Source organism: Equus caballus, chromosome 4 (assembly GCF_041296265.1).
Source record: "Equus caballus isolate H_3958 breed thoroughbred chromosome 4, TB-T2T, whole genome shotgun sequence".
Lineage (NCBI taxonomy): Eukaryota > Metazoa > Chordata > Mammalia > Perissodactyla > Equidae > Equus > Equus caballus.
In genome coordinates, this window is record NC_091687.1 from 36522697 (window position 1) to 36546588 (window position 23892).

Sequence of the window (23892 nt, forward strand, 5' to 3'; positions counted from 1 at the left end):
ACTGCTAAATGTTGGAAAGTATTGTTGACATGAATACCATGTCATAAAAATTAAAGGTATAAAAATTAAAATTTTAAGAATGCATGGAATACAGCAGATATGTTACCCTGCAAAAAAGAAGTTGTGGGGCTGAGCCTAGGGAGAGACATTGTGTCTGCTTTCAGGTATTTGAAGGAGTATGGTCTGGTGGAGGAATTAATCTTGCTTGATGGTTAACCCAGACTGTAACTGTGTGCCGCAGTTACGGGGAATGAGATGGGGCACAGCGAAGGGAAGAGCAATTCACAAATTTCAGCTGTTCTTATATAGAAGGAGCTTCCCTGTGAGGCAATGAGTTTCCTGTCACTGTCAGAGAGCAGACTCAGCTCCCAAGTGTGCAGTGGGCAGGAGGCTGGGCTGGCCTGAGACCCCTGTGGGTGCCTTTGCAGGGCAGGGGCTGAATTAGACTTAGACGTCTAAGGGGCTTACACTAAGAGTTAGTGACTTTCTTTGGCAGTAGGGAGCCGTCTCAGGATTTGGCCACTAGAATAAAGAGGGAACTTGAAGCAATCCCTATTTAAGTTTGATAACTCTGGCAGAGATATGTAGTATGGATTAGAGGGGAAGGTGATTGAAAAATTGGCTGGGGGGAGGCATTGAAAAGAAAAAAGGAAGAAATATATGTAAGAAACTGTTCAAATAAGAATAAAATGCATGACTTGTTAGGAAAATGAAGTGAAGGAAGTAAAGTAGTTCACACAATTTAAACTGAAGACGCTTTATTTGGAAAGTTTGGCGTGAAACACTTGAAAAATGAGTTTAGGGTAAATAAGCATTGTAAATTCCATTAGTCAATTCACAAAGCCTCAACCACTGTGCTAGGAAGAAGCAGGGATGTAAATGGATATGGTCCTTGCAGGCTAGTGGGAGAGACTTTATAAAAACTATCCATTAGTATCTTAATTGTGCTTTCACTTTTATAAAAGCTCAATGTAAAGTTACTTTTGAAAAATATAGAAAATAAGATTTTTATCACTTCTCACCATCTGGTGATAACCATGGTTAATGTTAAAATACTGCTGTTTATATCCACTATTTTTTCTCTTTCCGTTTTTATTGTTTTATAAAGTTTGTATCTTGTTGGATGTGTAGTTTATTCATTTTTCGCTTAACATTATATAGTCAGCATTTTTATGAGTCTTGATTCTTCAATGCCATGATTATTAATAACTACATGGTATTCTATTTTATTAATATATCACAATTTAGTTAGTTTTCTTACTGTTGAACATTTAGGTTATTTTCGTGTTGTTTGCTATTATAAATTGTGCCACAGTAAATATCTTTGTTCAGACATTTTTGTATACATAACTAATTATTTCCTCTAGGAAGATTTCTGAAAGAAGAATTCCTAGATTTAAGGATATTCTCATTTTGAAGGTTCTTCATGCATATTGCCAAATTGCTCTATAGCTAAGTTTCCTTTTCTATTGACCGTTTATTATTTTTCTTTGGTATACATTTGTTTTCTTGTATTTTGAAACAATCTGAAACTTGAAAACTTTCAAGAATAGTAACAAAGAAGCTTTTTGTTCCTAAATCAAAAGTTAACTTGGTGCCCATCACCCCAAACACCTTAGTGTGCATTTCTACAAACAAGGACATCTTCCTACAGAACAACAATACAACTAATAAGACCATCTAATTCTTAGCCCTCGTTCAGGATTGGCCCTGTGTTTCAATAGTGTAATTTTAGCAAAAGGTTCAGAATCAGGCATCACATTTAGTTTTTCTGTCTCTTAGCCTCCTTCAGTCTGGAACAGTTCCTCAGTCTTTCCATGACTTTCATGACCTTGACACATTCATAGATTATAGTCAGTTATTTTGTAGAATGCTTTTCAGTTTGGATTCCAGCCCAGTTTTAATATTTAGGAAAGACTCATTATGAAATAAACTATTCCTAACTCTGATTGAAATTACAGGGACTCTATGTGTGTATTTCCTTTGACTGGGCGTGCAAATAATGAACAACCCATAGTCACCATTAGTTGCCAAATGAAGAATTTAGAAATATCCTTACTGAATAAAACTCTTATGGATTGAATGCAAATGTTTTACATAAATGGAATTTATTATTTATTCTGTGATTTTTAAGAATAATTTACAATTTAAACAATGTCCAATTTTAAGACTAATGTACAAAGGAAACTAAAACTGTATCTGGTTATTGCTTTTCTTCTCTCTTATAGCTATTATCTTCCTAAAAAGTTCACCCAGTGTAATATTGAAGAATATCATGACTTCCTGAATAGTGGAGGTGGTGCCTGCCTTTTCAACAAACCTTCTAAGGTAATAAGTGTGATCAGAGTTAATCTTTCTAAAGTATTACAAGTACAAATTTTCAGTCGTTGTGTCTTATAAAAGAGAGCTTTTCAACTTGGCTTATATGTGCATATCTAGATATGCTAAATATCTGCGTTTTCAAGCCAGCTTTAATCTTGGGCATTTGGGGTTATTCTGATGAAAATAAAAAGCAGATAGAAGTGAGTGTTTGCTTTCTGAAAAATGTCCATTTTCTTTTCGTATGGTTTCATTTTGCCTTTCTTTTTCGTTTTCTTAATGGGCTTTTTTTACCTTTGGATACCTAATTATAGCTCATACTGATGGAAAAGGGGGACATATCTCCCCCTCATTATTCGCTATCACTGCCTTTCAGAGTGAGCAGTATGCTTAAAATTAGAAGTACTTCTCAACATGAAAACCACGTCTGCTTAAAGCAGAAAAGAAGAAAGTCTGTCTGTACTTAAACTTTGTCACAGGCTTTTACAACTTGCCGAGCATCCTATGGTTACTGACTAGAAAACAGGTCTTCCTCATGCACTTGGAAGACTTTGAATGTTCAAGAAGAATGCTTTGTCCTTGTTAATTATGTGAACTGTGGCCTGCTTCCATGCACCGTAGCAATATGTGGCATTGCCTTTGTAATCATGTACCTGGTTTCATTCTCTGTTCACTCCACTGAAATTTATGAAATGTATCATATTGCATTGAAAAGCAAATTGACAATTTTAAGACTCTTTCTGGAAGCTTTAGAAGGGATATTTGACCTAAATCCCTGCTGCTATAAATGAAAAACAATTCAAATCTTTTTACCAAAATAACTGATTATTCTGAACTTGGAATAACAGAATAAATGTGCTTTTCATCTGGACAAGTTTTGGTTTTGCCTTTCAAAGCTCTCTTATTTGTTATAATCCCTTTCAGCTGAAAATGAAATCTAGCGATGAATTGATTCTTTTATAGGCGAAGAGAGAGTATTTGAAATCAGGTGGGGATTTTTTTGTTGTCGTTGCTTTCTTTATTTTGTTTTTTCTCTCTAGTTAGTTAGGAAAGTGTGTGTGTGTCTTGACAGGTGTGTGCTCACTTTCATTCTATAATACCTACATTGATAAACTTATGAATGAATAGTATATATGTGGAACGTAACAATTATTTACTAATTTTACCTATCACCATAAGATAAGTTATACTCAAAAGTTAATAAAATTGATGGAGAGTTAAAAAAGAAGTGGCTTTAAATGTACTCTTGTACAAGCCAAAAATTACTTCCATCTCTGGGGCAAATTATTATTGTTCTTCTCTGCAAAGCTATGTTAATGGAGGAGCTATATTTTGTATTAAATAAATCAATGGATTTGTTCATTTTTGTGGTGTTTTCCTAATTGTCTATGAAATAACTTTCTGTTTCACAAAGAGATATAGTTAATAAAGGGCTTTTCACAGATCATTGAACTTGATCCTCACAATAATTCGTGATGTAGATGGGGAGCTAATATTATTATTATTATTCCTGCTTTTAAATATTAAAACACTTGGGCTCTGAGATGACAAGCCCAAGATAAGTAGCTGAGCCAAGATTTGAATCCAGACTTTCTGACTCCAACTCCCTTGCTGTTTGAAATGTCACTCTGGGTTGGTTTTAATCAATGGCTAGATCATCTTTTATTTTGGTGGCATTTTCTAGACTCTACTTGATATGTATGTTATATATGTAAATATGATTAAAACTGAAATGGAAATAGAAGTAGACACTTCTGTTCTAAAGTTCCCAGTTCTAAAGTTCTAAAGTCATTCTTTCAAGTTTAGAAAATTAAAAATATACTTTAAAATGACTGATGGATATGCCAGATGTATAGTTGTGGAACTTAGGGTCTCTCATAAGATCTTCGATGTTTTATTTTAGTTCCCTTTTTGGTTTTCCTCCCACAGCTTCTCGATCCTCCTGAGTGTGGCAATGGCTTCATTGAAACTGGAGAGGAATGTGACTGTGGGACCCCAGCAGTAAGTTTCTGGGTGTTCTGATCATGTTTTTTTTTTAAAGATTTGATTTTTTCCTTTTTCTCCCCAAAGCCCCCCGGTACATAGTTGTGTATTCTTCGTTGTGGGTTCTTCTAGTTGTGGCATGTGGGACGCTGCCTCAGCGTGGTCTGATGAGCAGTGCCATGTCCGCACCCAGGATTCGAACTAACGAAACACTGGGCCGCCTGCAGGGGAGCGCGCGAACTTAACCACTCGGCCACGGGGCCAGCCCCTGATCATGTTTTTTTTTAAGGTTACTCATGGTCATTCCAGGTCCACACACTGAGACATATGGTGCAAATGTTATGTCTGGAAATTTTATAGGATGTGTGGAAGAAAGATTATTATTGTTAAGTGACACATTTATTTTAGAAAGTATCCTGGTACTTTCAGGAGAATGACACCATTTTCTGATATTTTGCAAATGTTTATATTCCTTAGGAATGCGCCCTGGAAGGAGCAGAGTGTTGTAAGAAATGCACCTTGACTCAAGACTCTCAATGCAGTGATGGTCTTTGTTGTAAAAAGTGCAAGGTAAATAAATGTTGATTAATGACCAATTGACAGAAGAGAGGACATGTTTGATAAATTGTTAAGGCAAGGTAAATATAATCTAATGACAATAGTAGTATCCAAAATATACTGTATTAAGTGACTAAGTGCCAGGTGCTTTACAGGATCCTCATAAATCTTGTGAGGGGTAGTTACTGTTTTTATTCCCATCTAACAGATGAGAACGCTGAGGCATGTAGTGATTAAATAGTTTGCCCAGGGTCTTACACAAGATAAGTCAGGGAGCTAGGGCCTGAAGCTTGTTAATATCCAGTTTGTCCTCTCACTACTGCCTCCCTGAGGAGCATGCACATTAAATGAGACCCAGTGTTACTAATCTTTGATTGATATTTTTCCTTTCTTTGTAAAGCCATGAGGATATTCAATAGATCCCTCTTTTCTTGCTGCCAAACTTGGTATATCTCTTGCATTAGCTATTGAGGGAACAAAAGCTATCCTTTTAGACGTGATAGCACCTTACATGTGTTATTGTTCATGAGAGTTTAGAATGCATCTTTACACACATTATCTATTTTCATCCTCCCAATAGCATCCTCATACCTGTGTCCAAATACTTAAGCCTTTACATCAAGAGTAACAGTTATTTGAGGCTTACCTTCTTCAAAGAAATCTATTTCTTTTTTCTCTTCTCATATAAAATCTGCTACAATATTCTGCTTTATTTCTGAGGTATAATATCTGTCTTTTTCAGTCTGTACATTTTATGGAGGCAGAGCCAGGGACTTACAGAGTAATTGATACAGGTTCTAAGTAAATATTTGTTGAATGAATGAATAGATATGCACGGCATTCTCCTTCTGATTCTTTACTGATTGACTAACTTTAGTCTAATGAATTAAGGGAGAGTGGAATATGAACCTATCATGTTAAGGATCTGCTATGTGCCAGAGAGTGTGCTAGGCCCTTTTAATTTATATCATCTTATCTGTGGGTTTCCCAGTGTTGGCACAATTCACATTTTTGGCTAGATAATTCTTTGTTGTAAGCCTGTGTCTTTGTTTATTGTAGAATGTTTAGGAGCATCCCTGACTTTTACCTTCCAGTTGCAAGTACCACCCATCCTAGTTGTGCCACCCAAAAATGTCTCCAGACATTGCCACATGTCCCCTTGGGAGAAACATCACTCCTGGTCGAGACTCCTGTCTCTCGTAATGCTCACAACCACACATTTGGGATAGTCATTATTATTCAGATCTTTCCAGTTGAGCAATTCCAGTCTCAAGGAAGTGAAATAACCTGCATAGGCTCATTCAGTAAGGAGTAGATGTGTAGTTATATCCAGACCTTCTGGCAGTAATTTCTGCAGTTTCTACTTTACCACTATGTTTCTGGCAGCTTATTTAAAGATAAGCAAGGCACTGGCAGAGATCTCTGAAAGCACTCTCTAAAAAAGGAAGATTAAACCAAGTGTGAAACAGACATTCCCTCATTTTGGCTACCTCTACTGTTTATTCTGTTGGCTTCTCCAACTGCTATAACAAGGGATTCCTGATCATTTATTTTAGTGCTCCATGTTTGAAGTCTGCCCATCCATAAAATGTGCTTAATTATGCCATTTTTTCTTTCATTTAGGAATTAGGTTCTTTGTGCTATAATCATTTCAAGGAACAAGTACAAAATAATGAAATTAAAATACGTACAATAAAATGGCATGATTAACTTTCTTACAAAATAAGCTATAGCTGTACCAGTCAAGTAAGATCTTTTTGGCCACTTTCTCTACCCCATACCTCCCATTCTCACCCCCATCCTGCGCTTCTGGAGGAGCCAGAGGCAGGGTAGTGAATGGACGAGGAGGAATAGAAGAAGAAGATGAGAAATCATGTGTATCTTTTTTTTTTATACATGTATTGATAATAATGTATCTGTAAGTCAGAGTTGGCAAACTGTTTCTGTAAAAAGCTAGATAGTTAATAGTTTAGGCTTTGTGGCTCATAAGGTCTCTGTCTCAGTTACTCAACTTTACCCTTGAAAGCAGGCATCAAAAATACAGGAACAAATAGGTGTGGCTGTGCTCTGATAAAACTTTGCTTATAAAAACAGGCGGCCAAACCAAATTTTGCCCTCAAGCCATAATTTGTGGGCCTCTGCTTATTTACTTGTCTGTTATTTTTCTCCTTCCATTATTAGTGTGTAAGTTCCAAGAGGGCAGGAGTTTTGGTTGATTTATTTACGCTGTATCCCAACACTTAGAGAGGTCATCCTTCACTGTGCTTTCTGTCAGAAGTTTCTTGTCATTTCTTGAACACTTACACTCTCACATGAACTCTACCTTAAATCTACTTGTATTTCTTACCTCAGATGTTCTAAAGTTGTGGTTCACCCCACTCCCAAGGAGGAAGAGAATCAGAGTATATGAAATTAAATTATCTTGCCTCTTTCCTTATTTTTATGGCCTATTTCCTCCCACTAAAATATAAGTTCCTTGTAAGCAGGATTCTTATGTTTTGTTCTCCATTGAGTCCCCAGTGGCTAGAAAGTGCCTGGCACATTTTAAGTGCCTTGCAAATACGTGATGAATGAGCACAAGTTTTGTTTGGATCTTCTAAAAAATATCTGTTGAGTCCTGATTGGAGTCGATAATGTGCTATTCATGTTCTAGGAACAACAGGAAACTCAAATACCTGGAGGACTGAGTGCGAGGGAGAGAAGATGAAAGTTGTGGAGAGGGAGTCTCGTATAATGTATATGTCTGTGTGAGCAGAGATAAGAGCATGGAAAGATCCCGCCCCAAATGTTAACATTTTGGAAAGGGAAGGAGAATGGGATTGAAGAGAAGAGGGGAAGGGTGATAACTTTATGAGTCTGTGTGTTTTGTTATAATGAATACTCTTGCAATTCATAGATCCAATGAGCTTAAAAATTTATTTGTACAACTCCCACACTTAACAAGAAATATTTGAGGTGGTTGAAAACAGACCAAAAAAACTCCCCTACGCAAGTACAAATAATAGAAACATTAGAAAAGAATAAAGGATCAAGGTATAGATCTATATAAAAATGAGGCAGGAGAGAAGGGAAAGGAAAGCATGGGAGGAAATAGCTTTGCCAGAAAATCTAAATCTTGCAATTCAGGCCAAAATCTAACTTTCAAATTCTTGGCAGGAAAGGCAAAAAAGAGTAACATGGTAAAGGTTCTAGCACAAATGAAGGGTAAAATGTAAATCCAGAAGCTGTTTGGACGGAAGAATTATTAGAATTTGGACTAACTTGTCCTTCTGATGGAAATGTGCCCTCAAGTGCTGTCCTATTTTAGCGAAACATTGTAAGACTTATGTGTGATGATTGCAAATTACTTCATACAGGGGAAACTCTCTCGGAAAACTATTAGATTAACATTTCATTCAGTAACTGTGGTTTTCACAGACTACCGTCTTAAGATAGTTTAAGATAGTCCCATCCAAAAAATGTTCATTTCGTCTTTTTAAAGATGATCCTGTGCGAGTTTTTTTCTTCGACAGTTTTATGCACTGATTTTTGTTCATTTAGTTTCAGCCTGTGGGGACTGTGTGCCGAGAAGCAGTAAATGATTGTGATATTCGTGAAACATGCTCAGGAAATTCAAGCCAGGTAATTTACGGAATAATTATTCTAAACTCCACAGGAAAAAGCAGGAGTATCTTTTTTTTTTCTTTTTTTTTTTATTGAGTTAATGATAGGTTACAATCTTGTGAGATTTCACTTGTACATAAATGTTTGTCAGTCGTGTTGTAAGTGCACCACTTCACCCTTTGTGCCCACCCCCCACCCCACCTTTCCCCTGGTATCCACTAAACTGTTCTTAGTCCATAATTTTAAATTCCTCATATGAGTGGAGTCATACACAGATTATCCTTCTCTCGCTGGCTTATTTCACTTAACATAATTCCCTCAAGGTCCATCCGTGTTATTGCAAATGGAATGATTTTGTTCTGTTTTACAGCTGAGTAGTATTCCATTGTACATATGTACCACATCTTCTTTATCCATTCGTCTGTTGCTGGGCACTTAGGTTGCTTCCATGTCTTGGCTATTGTAAATAATGCTGCAATGAACATTGGGGTGCATAGGACTTTTGGGATTGCTGACTTCAACCTCTTTGGATAAATACCCAGTAGTGGGATGGCTGGATCGTATGGTAGTTCTATTTTTAATTTTTTGAGGAATCTCCATACTGTTTTCCATAGTGGCTGCACCAGTTTGCATTCCCACCAGCAGTGTATGAGGGTTCCTTTTTCTCTACAACCTCTCCAACATTTGTTGCTATTAGTTTTAGATATTTTTGTCATTCTAATGGGTGTAAGGTGATATCTTAGTGTGGTTTTGATTTGCATTTCCCTGATGATCAGCGATGATGAGCATCTTTTCATGTGCCTATTGGCCATCAGTATATCTTCTTTGGAGAAATGTCTGTTCATGTCTCCTGCCCAATTTTTGATTGGGTTGTTTGATGTTTTGTTGTTGAGTTGTGAGAGTTCTTTATATATTCTGGATATTAAGCCTTTGTCACATATATGACTTGCAAATATTTTTTCCCAGTTAGTGGGTTGTTTTTTTGTTTCAATCCTGTTTTCATTTGCCTTGAAGAAGCTCTTTAGTCTGATGAAGTCCCATTTGTTTATTCTTTCTGTTGTTTCCCTTCTCTGAGAAGGCATGGTGTCCGAAAAGATCCTTTTAATACTGATGTCAAAGAGTGTACTGCCTACGTTTCTTCCAGAAGCCTTATGGTTTCAGGTCTCACCTTTAGGTCTTTGATCCATTTTGAGTTTATTTTGGTGAATGGTGAAAAAGAATGGTCAATTTTCATTCTTTTACATGTGGCTGTCCAGTTTTCCCAGCACCATTTGTTGAAAAGACTTTCTTTTCTCCATTGTATGCTCTCAGCTCCTTTGCCAAAGATAAGCTGTCCATAGATGTGTGGTTTTATTTCTGGGCTTTCAATTCTGTTCCATTGATCTGTGTACCTGTTTTTGTACCAGTACCATGCTGTTTTGATTACTGTAGCTTTGTAGTATGTTTTGAAGTCAGGGATTGTGATGCCTCCCGTTTTGTTCTTTTTTCTCAGGATTGCTTTAGAAATTCGGGGTCTTTTGTCGCCCCAGGTGAATTTTAGGATTCTTTGTTCTAAGTCTGTAAAGAATGTCATTGGGATTCTGATTGGGATGGCGTTGAATCTGTAGATTGCTTTAGGGAGAACGGACATTTTAACTATGTTTATTCTTCCAATCCATGTACATGGAATGTCTTTCCATCTCCTTATGTTGTCATCCAATTCTCTCAGAAAGGCCTTGTAATTTTCATTATATAGGTCCTTCACTTCCTTAGTTAAATTTACCCCAAGGTATTTTATTCTTTTTGTTGAGATTGTGAATGGTATTGTGTTCTTGAGTTCTTTTTCTGTTAGTTCGTTGTTAGAATATAGAAATGCTACTGATTTATGCAAATTGATTTTATACCCTGCAACTTTGCTGTAGTTGTTGATTACTTCTAACAGTTTTCCAGTGGATTCTTTGGGGTTTTCTATATATAAGATCATGTCATCTGCAAACAGCGAGAGTTTCACTTCTTCCCTCTCTATTTGGATTCCTTTTATTCCTTTTTCTTGCCTGATTGCTCTGGCCAGGACCTCCAGTACTATGTTAAATAAGAGTGGTGATAGAGGGCATCCTTGTCTCGTTCCTGTTTTCAGGGGGATGGCGTTCAGTTTTTGCCCATTGAGTATGATGTTGGCTATGGGTTTGTCATATATGGCCTTTATTATGTTGAGGTAGTTTCCTTCTATGCCCATTTTGTTCAGAGGTTTTATCATAAATGGCTGTTGGATCTTGTCAAATGCCTTCTCTGCATCTATTGAGATGATCATGTGGTTTTTATTCCTCAGTTTGTTGATGTGGTGTATCACGTTGATTGATTTGCAGATGTTGAACCATCCCTGTGTCCCTGGTATGAATCCCACCTGATCATGATGTATGATCCTTTTGATGAATTGCTGAATTCTGGTTGCCAAAATTTTGTTTAGAATTTTTGCATCTATGTTCATCAGTGATATTGGCCTGTAGTTCTCTTTTTTCGTGGTGTCCTTGTCAGGTTTTGGGATCAGTGTGATGTTGGCCTCATAGAATGTGTTAGGAAATGTTCCATCTTCCCTAATTTTTTGGAATAGCTTGAAAAGGGTAGGTATTAAATCCTCTCTGAAAGTTTGGTAGAATTCCCCAGGAAAGCCATCTGGTCCTGGGGTTTTATTCTTTGGGATGTTTTTGATTGTTGTTTCAATCTCTTTCCTTGTGATTGGTCTGTTCAAATTGTCTGCCTTTTCTTGAGTGAGCTTTGGGAGATTGTAGGAGAGACCAAGATGTTATCCATTTCCTCTAGGTTATCCATTCTGTTGGCATATAGTTTTTTGTAGTATTCTCTTATAATCCGTTGTATTTCTGCAGAGTCTGTTGTTATTTCTCCTCGTTCATTTCTGATTTTGTTTATTTGAGCTTTCTCCCTTTTTTCTTTGTAAGTCTGGCTAGTGGTTTGTCAATTTTATTTATCTTCTCAAAAAACCAGCTCTTTGTTTCATTGATCCTTTCTACCACCTTTTTTGTTTCAATAGTATTTATTTCTAAAGCAGGAGTATCTTTAGTGCTCTGACCTCTGGGTGAAATGGAACTAGACAAGAGGCTCGTGTCTCTTTCACATCCACGCTCACTCTCTATTTGTTTTTCATGAATTTAAGTTTCATTAATCAAAGTTTGAGCAGATGTTCAGCATAATTTTGTCTTAATGTTGAACTAACTTAAGACTGCGCACATGCCTTAAATATTTTGTTTTTGTTTTTTGGTTTTTTTTGAGGAAGATTAGCCCTGAGTTAACATCTGCTGCCAATCCTCCTCTTTTTGCTGAGGAAGACTGGCCCTGAGCTAACATCCGTGCTCATCTTCCTCTACTTTATATGTGGGACACCTGCCACAGCACGGCTTGACAAGCGGTGCCACATCCAAACTATTTTGTTTTTGTTTTAAGTAGAGAGTAGAAGGCATTTGCTTTTTTGTCTAGTTAGTGAGGGAGGAAACAAGAAAACTCTTTCTCTTCAGCTCTTGAAAGAGGACTCAGCCAAGGCAGAGAGACCCACAGAGCATAGGATTCTGAGAAGAGGCCTGTTTCTCCGTCTTGATTCTTGTTTGTCTGATATCTCAATAATCAATGGAAAAAATTACAGTTCTGTGATCTTTAAAAAATATTGTCAGGCTATTAAAAACTCTCTTACTGTTAGTTTTAAATGAATAGGGAAATGAAAAAATAAGCTAATATTTAGCACACCAAATTAAAACAGAAACATTGAGAATTAAAGGGTTTTATTTCTTTGTCAAAAGCTTATCAGCAGTTTGAACTGTACATGCCTTCCTCTTGTCGTAAACCTTATAATACATAGTGAGCGTCTTTTCCATGTGTTATTGAATTGTCATAGTCCTTCCTAATTTTGGATCAACTTTCACCATTTTATCCTTTGTGCTTTCAATGTCGTGATATTTTTCCAAGAGCTGCGAAGATGTGAATGTGAAGTTTTTGCCAAACTGAAATATCAACATTCTATTAGTCAGCGATATTTTTCTATAATTCCACTTACGTTTGATTAGAATTTCACTTCCAGTGTCATCACTTTTCATTTCTTTGCTGTACTTTCATCTTTGTTGGCCAATTCCCTCTTTTGATTATTCATTTTTTTTTTAAGATTTTATTTTTCCTTTTTCTCGCAAAAGCCCCCTGGCACATAGTTGTGTATTTTTAGTTGTGGGTCCTTCTAGTTGTGGCATGTGGGATGTTGCCCCAGCCTGGCTTGATGAGCTGTGCCATGTCTGCGCCCAGGATCCGAACCAGCGAAACCCTGGGCCACTGAAGTGGAGTGCTTGAACTTAACCACTCAGTCACGGGGCTGGCCCCTGATTATTCACTTTTGAAAATGTCACATGCTGTCACCCAGAAACAGAGAGGCAACACAGCTGCACACTTTGTGGTCTGTGCATGAGCTGAATAAACAGATGGGAAGTGACCAATCACTGATAGGCTTTGAAAGAAGTGACAAGATGGGTCATTGACCTTGATGGGCTTCTGTTATTTACTTACTGATCTGACAAGCTAGTAGCAAAGTTTGTGCTTTATGCAATTACTCACAGTTAATGTACTTTAGTTACTGAAGTTGGAACTGTATCAATGGGGTATTGGTATTATTTAACAAAACCATGATAACTAAAATTCATGCATATCGGAGCCAAGAAAAATGAAGACTGCCTGCATATTTTTTTCTTTAGAGAAGAGGGATTCAATAGTGATATACCTACATTAACCATTAAAAATACTTTATTCAAAAGGTTGTCATTCTAAGAGATTAAAGGTCTTTCATGTAAAAGTATTTTCCTTTCTTAATATTTAATTAGCATCGTTTATCTATGCTAACACCTAGTAATGATGAGAATATGGTGAATGATTACCTCTTAGGTTCCTGGAGGGAAAGTATATTAGAGTAACTTTTTTGGAATGTGATTATACAATAAGCAGGAATTTTAAAAGAATCCTAAGAGGCCATCCCAGCAGCATAGTGGCTAAGTTCACATGCTCTGCTTTGGCGGCCCGGGGTTCATGGGTTTGGATCCCAGACGTGGACCCAGCACTGTTTGTCAAGCCATCCTGTGGTGGCATCCCACATAAAATAGTGGAAGATCAGCACAGATGTTAGCTCAGCAGACAATCTCCCTCAAGCATAAAGAGGAAAATTGGGCAACAGGTGTTAGGTCAGGGGCAGTCTTCCTCACACACATAAAATCCTAAATCCAAGAATTATGTACATACATTCTTTTGCATTAGTTGTAACAGCATAAATTTGAAATAATTCTAAGTGAATACATTATAAGTATAATCACTTAATTATAAGTGAATACACAAAATCAGTGTACATTTAGTATATTGATTTTATGGTTTGTTAGCTCAATGCAATGTGTTATGGCTATTAATATGACACCTACACAAAAGTTTATTAGACCTGAGGAAATTCATATGACAAAAGTAAAGGGAAGAAGCAGAATATAAAATATTATCTATAACTTGTGTATACTTATGTTTAAAAATATAAAAATTTGTAAAAATTATGGTAGAGAAAAAATGTACCAGAATATAAAAAATGGTTGTCTTTGGGTGGTGGGAATATGAGAAACTTTTGTCTTTCATTTTTTTTTAAACTTTTTACATTTCCTAACTTTTCTCAAATAAGTATGTAATTACTATATTAATAGAAAAAATGTATCATAAATTTAAAAATTACCGTCTGTTTATAGTCACACAAGAATGCTTTACAATTTTCTGCAATTGCTACAAGAAAATATGGGAGAGAGGCTCTAAAGCATGTCTTTTCCTAACATGCCCAAAGTAGACTTCTGCTCTGTGGTTATTTTAAGTGTAAGGGCTGTTTTGCTTCTCATGGTGAAAAAGAGGGAACTACAGTTATTGCTCCATCTATGTCAGCATCCTCCTTGCTTTTGTTTTGTGCTGTTGTTTTCCTTGCTCTGCGGAATAGTGTATCTGAATATGTTAGCTGAGTTATTACTGTCAGTTCTTTTTATTTGCTACTATGAAATTACCTGTTTTTGCCTCTGGTAGATCCATATTTTTAGGGGAAAGTGCACCAATTGTTGTGTTTCCTTTTGCTTTCTCTTGATGTTTTTTGTTTTTATTTTCAGACGGTTTAAGAGAATAACCGTATTATCAGGCTTTATTTTTAAATAGAAAATGTTAAAGAGATTAGCTCAGCCTGACATTTTGTTGTGCATTTGGTTCATGGCTCTGTTTTCTTTTCCTAGTGTGCCCCAAATATTCATAAAATGGATGGATATTCATGTGATGGTGTTCAGGTAGGTTACTTCATCTTGACTTAAATTTCTCATGTGTACCAGCATGAAAGAAATACTGAAATCTTAACAAAGTAGGAATATCAATTTAAGTGTTTCATAATCAATTCTGAAGATAAAAGGTCTTTATAATACTTAGCTACTAGTTTTCCCAGTCATATTTACTTTTTTCAGTTACTTGACGTAAGCAGACATTGCATCGCTAATAGGTATGCTTTTCCATTTTAGGGCATTTGCTTTGGAGGAAGATGTAAAACCAGGGATAGACAATGCAAATACATCTGGGGGCAAAGTAAGTATATAGTGTGGCTTGATCATTTTCAAAGTTTGATGTCAGGCCAACTTCTCAAGGACATGCGTCCTGAAAGTAAATTTTTGACCATTTACGACTGGGGGATTCTCAAAGCCACTGCAGGTCTTAGCAGGGGCAGCCTTGCGGAAATTAGAGAAAGGCACCTCCTTTGAGAAGACACAGCCTGTACATCTGGGCTAGTTGGCAGTGCCTTTGGATAAGACAGAGGTGCCTTTGCTGCCAGGCAGGTGAAGTCCATTCCAGGTCATGTAGCCTGGAGAATATAGCAAAGCTGGAATTCAGCTCCACTTACACTCTCCTCAGCTAAGTGTCCTTAAGCAAACCTGTGCAACCATATGGGATGGCCATGGACCCCGGATCGGCACGCTTGGCTTAGAACTGTTGCATTAGCCAGAGTTGCTTTTTCTTCCTCAACTATCTTTCTTAAACTCTAGCTGGCTTTCCTAGTTACAGGTCACCTTCTGCTCAGGTAGCTCTGCCACATAAGAAAGAAATTCAATGTTATTGCCTTCGAAGTTTGTCAGATTTTCAGAGGTAAATATATAACATTTATATTTAAACTATATTATTTAAATTATGTCTCTATTTAAATTTATATTTAAATGTTGAGTAATATATTTTTTTCCAAAAGTATTACTGGCCTTTTTGAAAGCAGTTTTTGTTTTAAACTCTTTCAGAAGATAATTTGTGTTAGAAGGCAAGCTATAAAGATAATAACCCTTAATTGTCACAAATAGTGGCTACAGTCCTTGTGGGAGGGGAAGCGTATGCTCTCTTTTAAACAACTAGAGAAACATTGGGATGGGGCCAAAGTTTTGTCATGTAGGTTTGTACTCTGAACAGAGAGATATAGTTTTTGTTTCCTCCACTTGGGAAAAAGTAGTAACTGACAGCAAAAAGTAGGAAAAGAAATTACTAACATAATTAGTTTTTTAAAAACATACATACACCCACAGTCATCTTTTGATTAGATTGCAAAAGTCATTTTGATCTAATTCTTGGATAGCTCTGTGAACCAGCCTGGCTTTAGGAAAAATAAAATCCTGACCCAGATGCTGACATACCTTAAAATGTTATTTGACTCTTAGAGATTTAGCATGAATTCAAGCTCGTCTAAAAGCAGAATAAAATTAAGTTGTTTTTGATAGTAAACAAGGTGGAAATTGTACCACTGTTTCTTGGATCTTTAATTATAGTGCATAACTATTTTAAGAAAATTGTCTTTATGATTAATAAATTTGCCAAGTGAGAAATCTCTGTTATATTTGCCACTGAGACTAAAGTGTGGAGTATTTATTCAAGGAACCATTTGGTAGCATCTTCCCCTAATTATTGGCCACGTTCTGAGCAGTGCCGTTCTTGCACCCTATGGCCCAAATCCTATCAAAGATCTAAATAGACTTTTTTTTCCCAAATTTCAAATGGACAGTCATGAAAAATGTACCTGAGTCATGGTTATTTATGGTACAGGAAAACTCTTATGAACCCTGGGGTACAATTTTTGGAATTGATAACATTGTAATGAAGAAGAGTCCTTAAATGGCTATTTTCTCTTAACTGCGAACATTTTGAGCACCTCACATGTTGTATCCCTCACTGATGGAAAACTCTATTCTGCTTCAGAGGTGATGGCATCAGACAAATACTGCTATGAGAAACTGAATATCGAAGGAACCGAGAAGGGTAATTGTGGGAAAGACAAAGACACCTGGATACAGTGCAACAAACGGTGAGATGGAGATTAGCTCAGAGTTTATCCCTTTGTGAATTACAAGCATTACTCTTTGAGTGACCAGGTCTTCTGCATCCCACAAAACATTCTGTTGCCTATTCACCTCATCTCTTCCCAGCCTTCAAGCATCACCTTTACAAAAGGCTTCCAAATCTTAACATGTATGCTGACTTCTCTCCTAAGCCCAGGTCGTGCTTGTAGCCTCCTCAGGACTTTCTCACCCAGAAGACACCTGCTAGCATCTCAAAATCAGCAAAAATTAAAGCCACCAGAATATGTACTCAGTTAATGGCCTCTGACTTTTCTAAACCACTGTTTTTGCCAAAGGTCTTAATATCTCACTGTCCTTGTGTTCAGAAGCCTCAGAATGATCCTTGACTCCATCTTCCCTCTGGCACATTGTTCAAATGCCAATCAGGGACTGGCCTGATGGTGTAGTGGTTAAGTTCGCATGCTCCACTTTGGTGGCCCAGGTTTTGTAGGCTTGGATCGTGGGTGCAGACCTACACACCACTCATCAAACCATGCTGTGGCTGTGTCCCACATACAAAATAGAGGAAGGTTGGCATAGATGTTAGCTCAGTGACAGTCTTCCTCAAGCAAAAAGATGAAGCTTGGCTACAGATGTTAGGTAAGGTCCAATCTTCCTCACCAAAAAACAAAAGAAAAAAGTGCCTATCATGTGCATTCTTCCCTTTTACTCCCCCACCATTTAATTTATCTTTTCATTTCCATTCCTATCATATTACCCCAACTAAGACCTGCATTAACTCTTAAGCTATTACAAAACTCTCTTAACCGTTTTCTGGGCCAGCAGTCTCTAGCATGCTGCCATTAGAATAATATACTGAATCCTTTGACCACGTAAATTCTTTGTTCAGATTTCACTGATTCCACATAGCTAATTAGTAGTAAGAATAATACCCAACGTTTATTGAGTGAACACTGTGTGCTAAGCACTGCATTACACTTTACACAAGCTATGTTATTTAATCTTTATGGCAGATCTCCCCATTTTTTGGAGAAGGAAACTAAGGCACAGTTAGTTAATTTGACTGGAGTCATGTAACTAGGGTGTAATAGAAGCAGAATTAGAATTCAGGCAGTCTGATTTCAGAACTCTTTCTTAACCACTTTGTTGAATGTCATACTGCGTTGTTAAACAAAATAGAGCCTTAGCTTGGCACTGTACCTCCTCCACGATTTGCCCCTAACCTCTATTTTTTGTTTTTTCTTCTTTACTCTTCCAAAGTATAGCAAGCCTTACCATTCCTAATGTGTGCATTGTATTGTCCTACCTCCATGTTCTGCTTGTGCTCCTCATTCCTCTGGAAGGACTCTTTAGACACATGCTGTTACCAGTCAAAAATGTGTCCATCCTTCAGAGTCCCTCTTGCATGATGCTTTCTCTGTAAATTCCTCCTGGATTTACTCTAGAAATAAACCAACTCCCTCTTCTCCTCTGAACTCCCACAACCTTTTATACTATTCTTATGTCCGTTGTCCCCAACTCTGTTTTATAGTTGTTTATTTGTGATTTCTCTTTTCATCCAGAGTATAATTTCTTGGAGGATAAAAATCACGCCTAATTTTCTTTATATATCCTAAAGTATTTAGTAAGCTCCGCACACATAAATGACACTCAAAAAAATGTTGAATGAATATCTTCTCTGTGTTAGGAAAGCATTTCTGTTTATGATAGATAGAATAAAATGATGATATAACTTTTAAAAATTATTTTTTAGGAATGGATTAATATGTAATTTTTCTCTGTTGGTGATAGATGCAAATCCAAATTTTTCTCTTTTTTCTATCTGATGCATCCTAATATTTCCATGTATAATCTTGCTGGTCTACTGATCAGTCTTCACAAGACATTTATTAGAACATGTGGTTATCATTATCTATATTAATAATTAAAATGTCTTAGATATAGAGAATATATGATAGTGTTTAATACCAGTGAAAACATTTTACAAGTTAAATTAGAGTTATGGGAGGAGTGAAATGTATTAAAGAAGGGATCATGAGCCTGTATGGTTGAGAATCTACAAAATGCGTGCAATATATAATCTCTTCATTAATTCTGGGGCAAGAGGTTGAACAAAGAGCTGTATTCCAAAAGAATACTCATCCAAAGGTCATTCATTCATCAAATACTAAAAATATTTTTAGTATATCCAGTGATGTGTTATAGGGAAATAGATTATGATATAAAAGAAGTCTATTTGATGGGTACTTTCCTTTAGATAAATACCTGAACTAATGGATAGTAACGGAAAAGCTAGAGAACAGTTGGGATTTTGGCATACCAATGAGTTTCAGAGAAGACATTTTTTAAAGCAGGGGGCAAACTAATTTGGGATTATTTAATTTTTGCTTGTAATTTGAGTGAATAATGTAGTTGATGAAGAACAAATGCTAAAGTGAGATAAGATTATCGTTCCAACTGTACATGGTTTGCTGAATGGGGAAAAAAGTACAGTAAATAATTGGTACTCTTTTAACACAGGGATGTGCTTTGTGGTTACCTTTTGTGTACCAATATTGGTAATATCCCAAGGCTTGGAGAACTTGATGGTGAAATCACATCGACTTTAGTTGTGCAGCAGGGAAGAACATTAAACTGCAGGTAATTATCTAACTATTCTATGAGAACATTAGTCATCTTACTTCCAAGGAATGCAGTTTAGAATTACTTCTGTTTTCTGTTCATTTGCGTGTTAGTAATCTGAAATAGAGTCTAGTCCTTAGAGATGATTGAGTAAATCCTGACGTAAAAGAGACAAAAGGAAGATAAGAGTTAGTTTTTTTTCATTAATTAATTTTTTTTATTGTGGTAACATTGGTTTATAGCATTATATAACCTTCAGGTGTACATCGTAATATATTTCGAATTCTGAGTAGATTACATCATGTTCACTACTCAAAGACTAATTACAGTCCATCGCCACACACGTGTGTCTAATCGCCCCTTTCGCCCTCCTCCCTCCCCCATTTCCCTCTGGTAACCACTAGACCAATCTCTGTTGCTCTGTGTTTGTTTGTTGTTGTTTTTATCTTCTACTTATGAGTGAGATCATATGGTATTTGACTGTCTCCCTCTGACTTATTTCACTTAGCATAATACCCTCAGGGTCTATCCTTGTTGTCACAAATGGCTAGATTTCATCATTTCTTATGGCTGAGTAGTATTCCATCGTGTATATATACCATATCTTCTTTCCCCATTTGTCCCTTGATGGCACCTAGGTTGCTTCCAAGTCTTTGCTATTGTGAATAATGCTGCGATGAACAGAGGGGTGCATGTCTCTTTATGCATTTGTGTTTTCAAGTTCTGTGGATAAATACCCAGCAGTGGAATAGCTGGATCATATGGTAGATTTATTCTTAATTTTCTGAGGAAACTCCATACTGTTTTCCATAGTGGCTGCACCAGTTTGCACTCCCACCTGCAGTGTATGAGGCTTCCCTACTCTCCACATCCTCTCCAACGCTTATTGTTTCCAGTCTTGTTAATTATAGCCATTCTGACAGGAGCAAGGTGATACCTCATTGTAGTTTTGATTTGCATTCCCTGACAGCTAATGATGTTGAACATCTTTTGATGTGCCTGTTGACCATCTCTATATCTTCTTTGGAGAAATGTCTGTTCAGATCTTTTGCCCATTTTTTAAGTGGGTTGTTAGTTTTTTTGTTGTTGGGATGTATGAGTTCTTTGTATATTTTGGATATTAACCCCTAAGATAAGAATTAGTTTAATGTGGTTGCTAGAGTTATGTTTAATTGGTCGGTAAAATCTTGCAAACTTTAGTTTGCATTTCATTCTCATTAAGGAAAATTAATGAAGACTTCTAGGTAGAATCAGTGGATTAAATATATGCATCTTCTTTTGCTCACTTCTGAAATCCCACTAAAATGACACTAAATGGGTCTTTTTAGCATTCATGGATCTACAGGAGACAGAGAAAGGGAGAGGGGACAACAACAACAAAATTTTGGAACGCGGAAAGCAAATGGATGTGTGTCAAATGATTATCAAAACTAAGAAAGCTGGATTCCTAAGTCAGTAATGGGGGAAATAAAAAACTTATCCATTATGTACTGTCAGTTCCCCAAAGGTTCAAAAATAGGCAGCAGCATCTACTGGAAAAGAGAGTAAAGAAATTAGGGGCAGAGGAAGGGGCTAAAATAAAGAAGATAAGTGAAAGTCTGTTAAAGAAGCAGCTGCAGCCACAGTTTCTTCCCTGACTCAGCTAAATGGGATTGCCCCCTCTCCATGGAAGGTTTGAGCTTTACATTCTGCAAAGAATAAACCGGAAAGTTTCCAAACTGGAGGACAACAGGCAGTGTTGATATCAGGGTTGTGTGGAAGTGATCCAGACTCATTGATGTTCAGTCAGAAAGCCCTAGAATTTCACGTCGTCTTTCTGGTCCCCCAATTCAAATATGAGCAGATTACCAGACATGTGAAGAAAGTCTCTAACGTGAAAAAAATGAAAAACAACCAACCAGAAACTACCCCCCGTCAATATTTATGAGAGAGAAGATACTTCTATCACGAAGCAAGAATAGATTGCTGTTCTAAAAAGTGAAGAACATTGAGAGAAGGAAAAAAATACTGTTTTTGGAAATTAAAAACATGATGGCAGGAATTAAACTCAATAGTTGAAACTGTTTCCCAGAAAGTATGGCATAAGAGGCAAAGAAATGAAACATATAGAACAGCTCATCGAGCTAGAATAGAAATAATAAGGGACAGAGAAAACAGCAGGGAGGAAATTGGCAATGAGTAACTCAAGAGTATTGGAAGTACTTGAATTTCCATCTTAACTGACTCACCAAGTGAAATTAGAAGGACATCTAAAGATATCATTATGAAATTTCAGAACCTAAAGAAAAGAATCCCAAACATTTCCGGAGAGGAGGGGCAAAAAAAGAATCAGGCATTAGAATGGTTTAAGATTTATCAACAGGAATCCTGGGAGCCAGAAGACAATGGAGTGAATGATTCCCAAACTGGAATTCTGTACCCAGGCAAAATATCAATCAAGCGTGAGGGTAGAAAATAAAGACACTTTTAGATAGGCAAGTTTCCCCCAAATTTACACCCCTATACCCTTTCTCTGGAAGCTACTGGAAATTGTGCTCCACCAAAATGAAGGAGTAAACTAAGAAAGAGAAAGGCAAGGGATTTAGGAAACAAGATACTCCCCATGAAGGGAGACAAGGCAATCCTGCAGTGAATGGTGAGGGGAAATCCAAGATGTACTACTCTGCACCTGGGACAGGGGATAACCGGATCAGATAGGAACAGGGGAGACTCCGCATAGACACTGCAGGGGAGATTCCTACAGGAACGTGAACTGATATCCACACACATCTTGAGTGGAGATTTTGACAGCAGAGTTGGGTTAGTTTTGAGTTAGAGATAAGTTCTTAGAAAAGTAGGCAAAGAAACAACAAACAAGCAAGAGACATGCTAATCTAAGGGAAAATAAAAAATTGTACATGAAAAGAATTTAATTATGGCAATACTGTATTGCTCAACTGAAGAACATAGTCATTATAATGTGCATGTTTGTTAATGATTTAACTATTGATTAAACTAAATTTATGATGAGAGGATAGGGAAAAGAGATAAATTCTCATATTCCATGGAAGAAAGTCAATTGATAATACTTAAAAGGGAAAAATAAAAAACAGTGACATAAGCTCATTATTTAAAAGTATGTACATAAATAACAAAAGAATCAATTAAGAGTAGAAGATGGTTTCCTCCAGGGAAGGATACATGGAGGAGTAGGGAGCAGTAGACCACTTTACTGCATTTAAAAAACCAATTTATCTCTTTGACTCTTTAAACTGTATGCATGTATAATTTTGATAAAAATAAATAAAAAGAGTGGAGATTTTTGTGCTACCATTGACTTGGCACCATATGAATAAACTGATTTTGAATATACATTTTCAGTTCCTATTCTATTTATTTTTTTATTCCTATATGACATGTAGTCTTGCTATATTGAATAGTGAAGTTACAGTAGTTTAGCCATTCTCAAATATAATTTGTAAACATCGCAATCTTCTTGGGAAATGTAAACCAAAACCAGTTCTCATCCTTGTTTGAAACATGTTTGAAATCTTGAAAGCTACTTACTTATCAAATCACATACTAATTATAATGGCTTACTTGACTTGTACATAAAGCCAAGGCAAAATGATAACGTAATTTCAATTCAGGTCCTTGTTGTAATAATTACGTTTAAATCCTAAAATATATGAATATCTCTGAAAAGAATTAGGTCAAAAGATTTGATTGCTTCCTTCATTTAGAAGTTGAAAATGCTTATGCTACTGTTTTTTATTAGATGGTTAATAGAAAATAGAGAAATTGATATTGCCTACTTTTTAGTGTTGAAGCCTAGTCTCAAGATGAACATGAATTAATGGAATCCCATTTTCTTTTTGCTCTCAATTTATTTTTAGTGGTGGGCATGTTAAGCTTGAAGAAGATGTAGATCTTGGCTACGTGGAAGATGGGACACCTTGTGGTCCTCAAATGATGTGCTTAGAACACAGGTGTCTTCCTGTGGCTTCCTTCAACTTTAGTACATGCTTAAGCAATAAAGAAGGCACTGTTTGTTCAGGAAATGGAGTAAGTATCCAGTACCTTGCTGTGGGGGAACTATTCATTTCTTTCATATCACAGAAATAGATAGGACCCTAAACTGCTTATTTCTGTAGTAATGGAAAACATGCTTATTTGTGTTTCTGGCTGGTATATAAGCAGTAATTTGGTCATAGTCATTTGAATATTTCTGTTTGTAATCTGCAAAAGCCTTAGAATAAGGAAAAGTATAATCTTCTATTTTCTTTTTTTTTTTTTTGAGGAAGATTAGCCCTGAGCTAACTGCTACCAATCCTCCTCTTTTTGCTGAGGAAGACTGGCCGTGAGCTAACGTCCGTGCCCATCTTCCTCTACTTTATATGTGGGACACCTACCACAGCATGGCTTGCCAAGCGGTGCCATGTCTGCACCCAGGATCTGAACTGGCGAACCCCAGGCC

The 23892-nt window shown here is 36.7% G+C and overlaps 1 protein-coding gene across 28 annotated transcripts in view; it reads left to right on the forward strand.

Moving 5' to 3' along the window:
- The window catches only part of ADAM22 (ADAM metallopeptidase domain 22), a 246726-nt gene that overhangs the window by 183663 nt on the left and 39171 nt on the right, over positions 1-23892 (forward strand). For all 28 annotated transcript variants that reach the window (XM_070265632.1, XM_070265620.1, XM_023639119.2 and 25 more), the window contains exons 15-23: positions 2229-2328; positions 4249-4320; positions 4780-4872; positions 8401-8481; positions 14730-14780; positions 15006-15069; positions 16714-16819; positions 19335-19454; positions 23312-23480. In XM_070265632.1, the coding sequence (XP_070121733.1) occupies positions 2229-2328; positions 4249-4320; positions 4780-4872; positions 8401-8481; positions 14730-14780; positions 15006-15069; positions 16714-16819; positions 19335-19454; positions 23312-23480 (856 nt within the window). The remainder of the gene's footprint in view (positions 1-2228; positions 2329-4248; positions 4321-4779; positions 4873-8400; positions 8482-14729; positions 14781-15005; positions 15070-16713; positions 16820-19334; positions 19455-23311; positions 23481-23892) is intronic.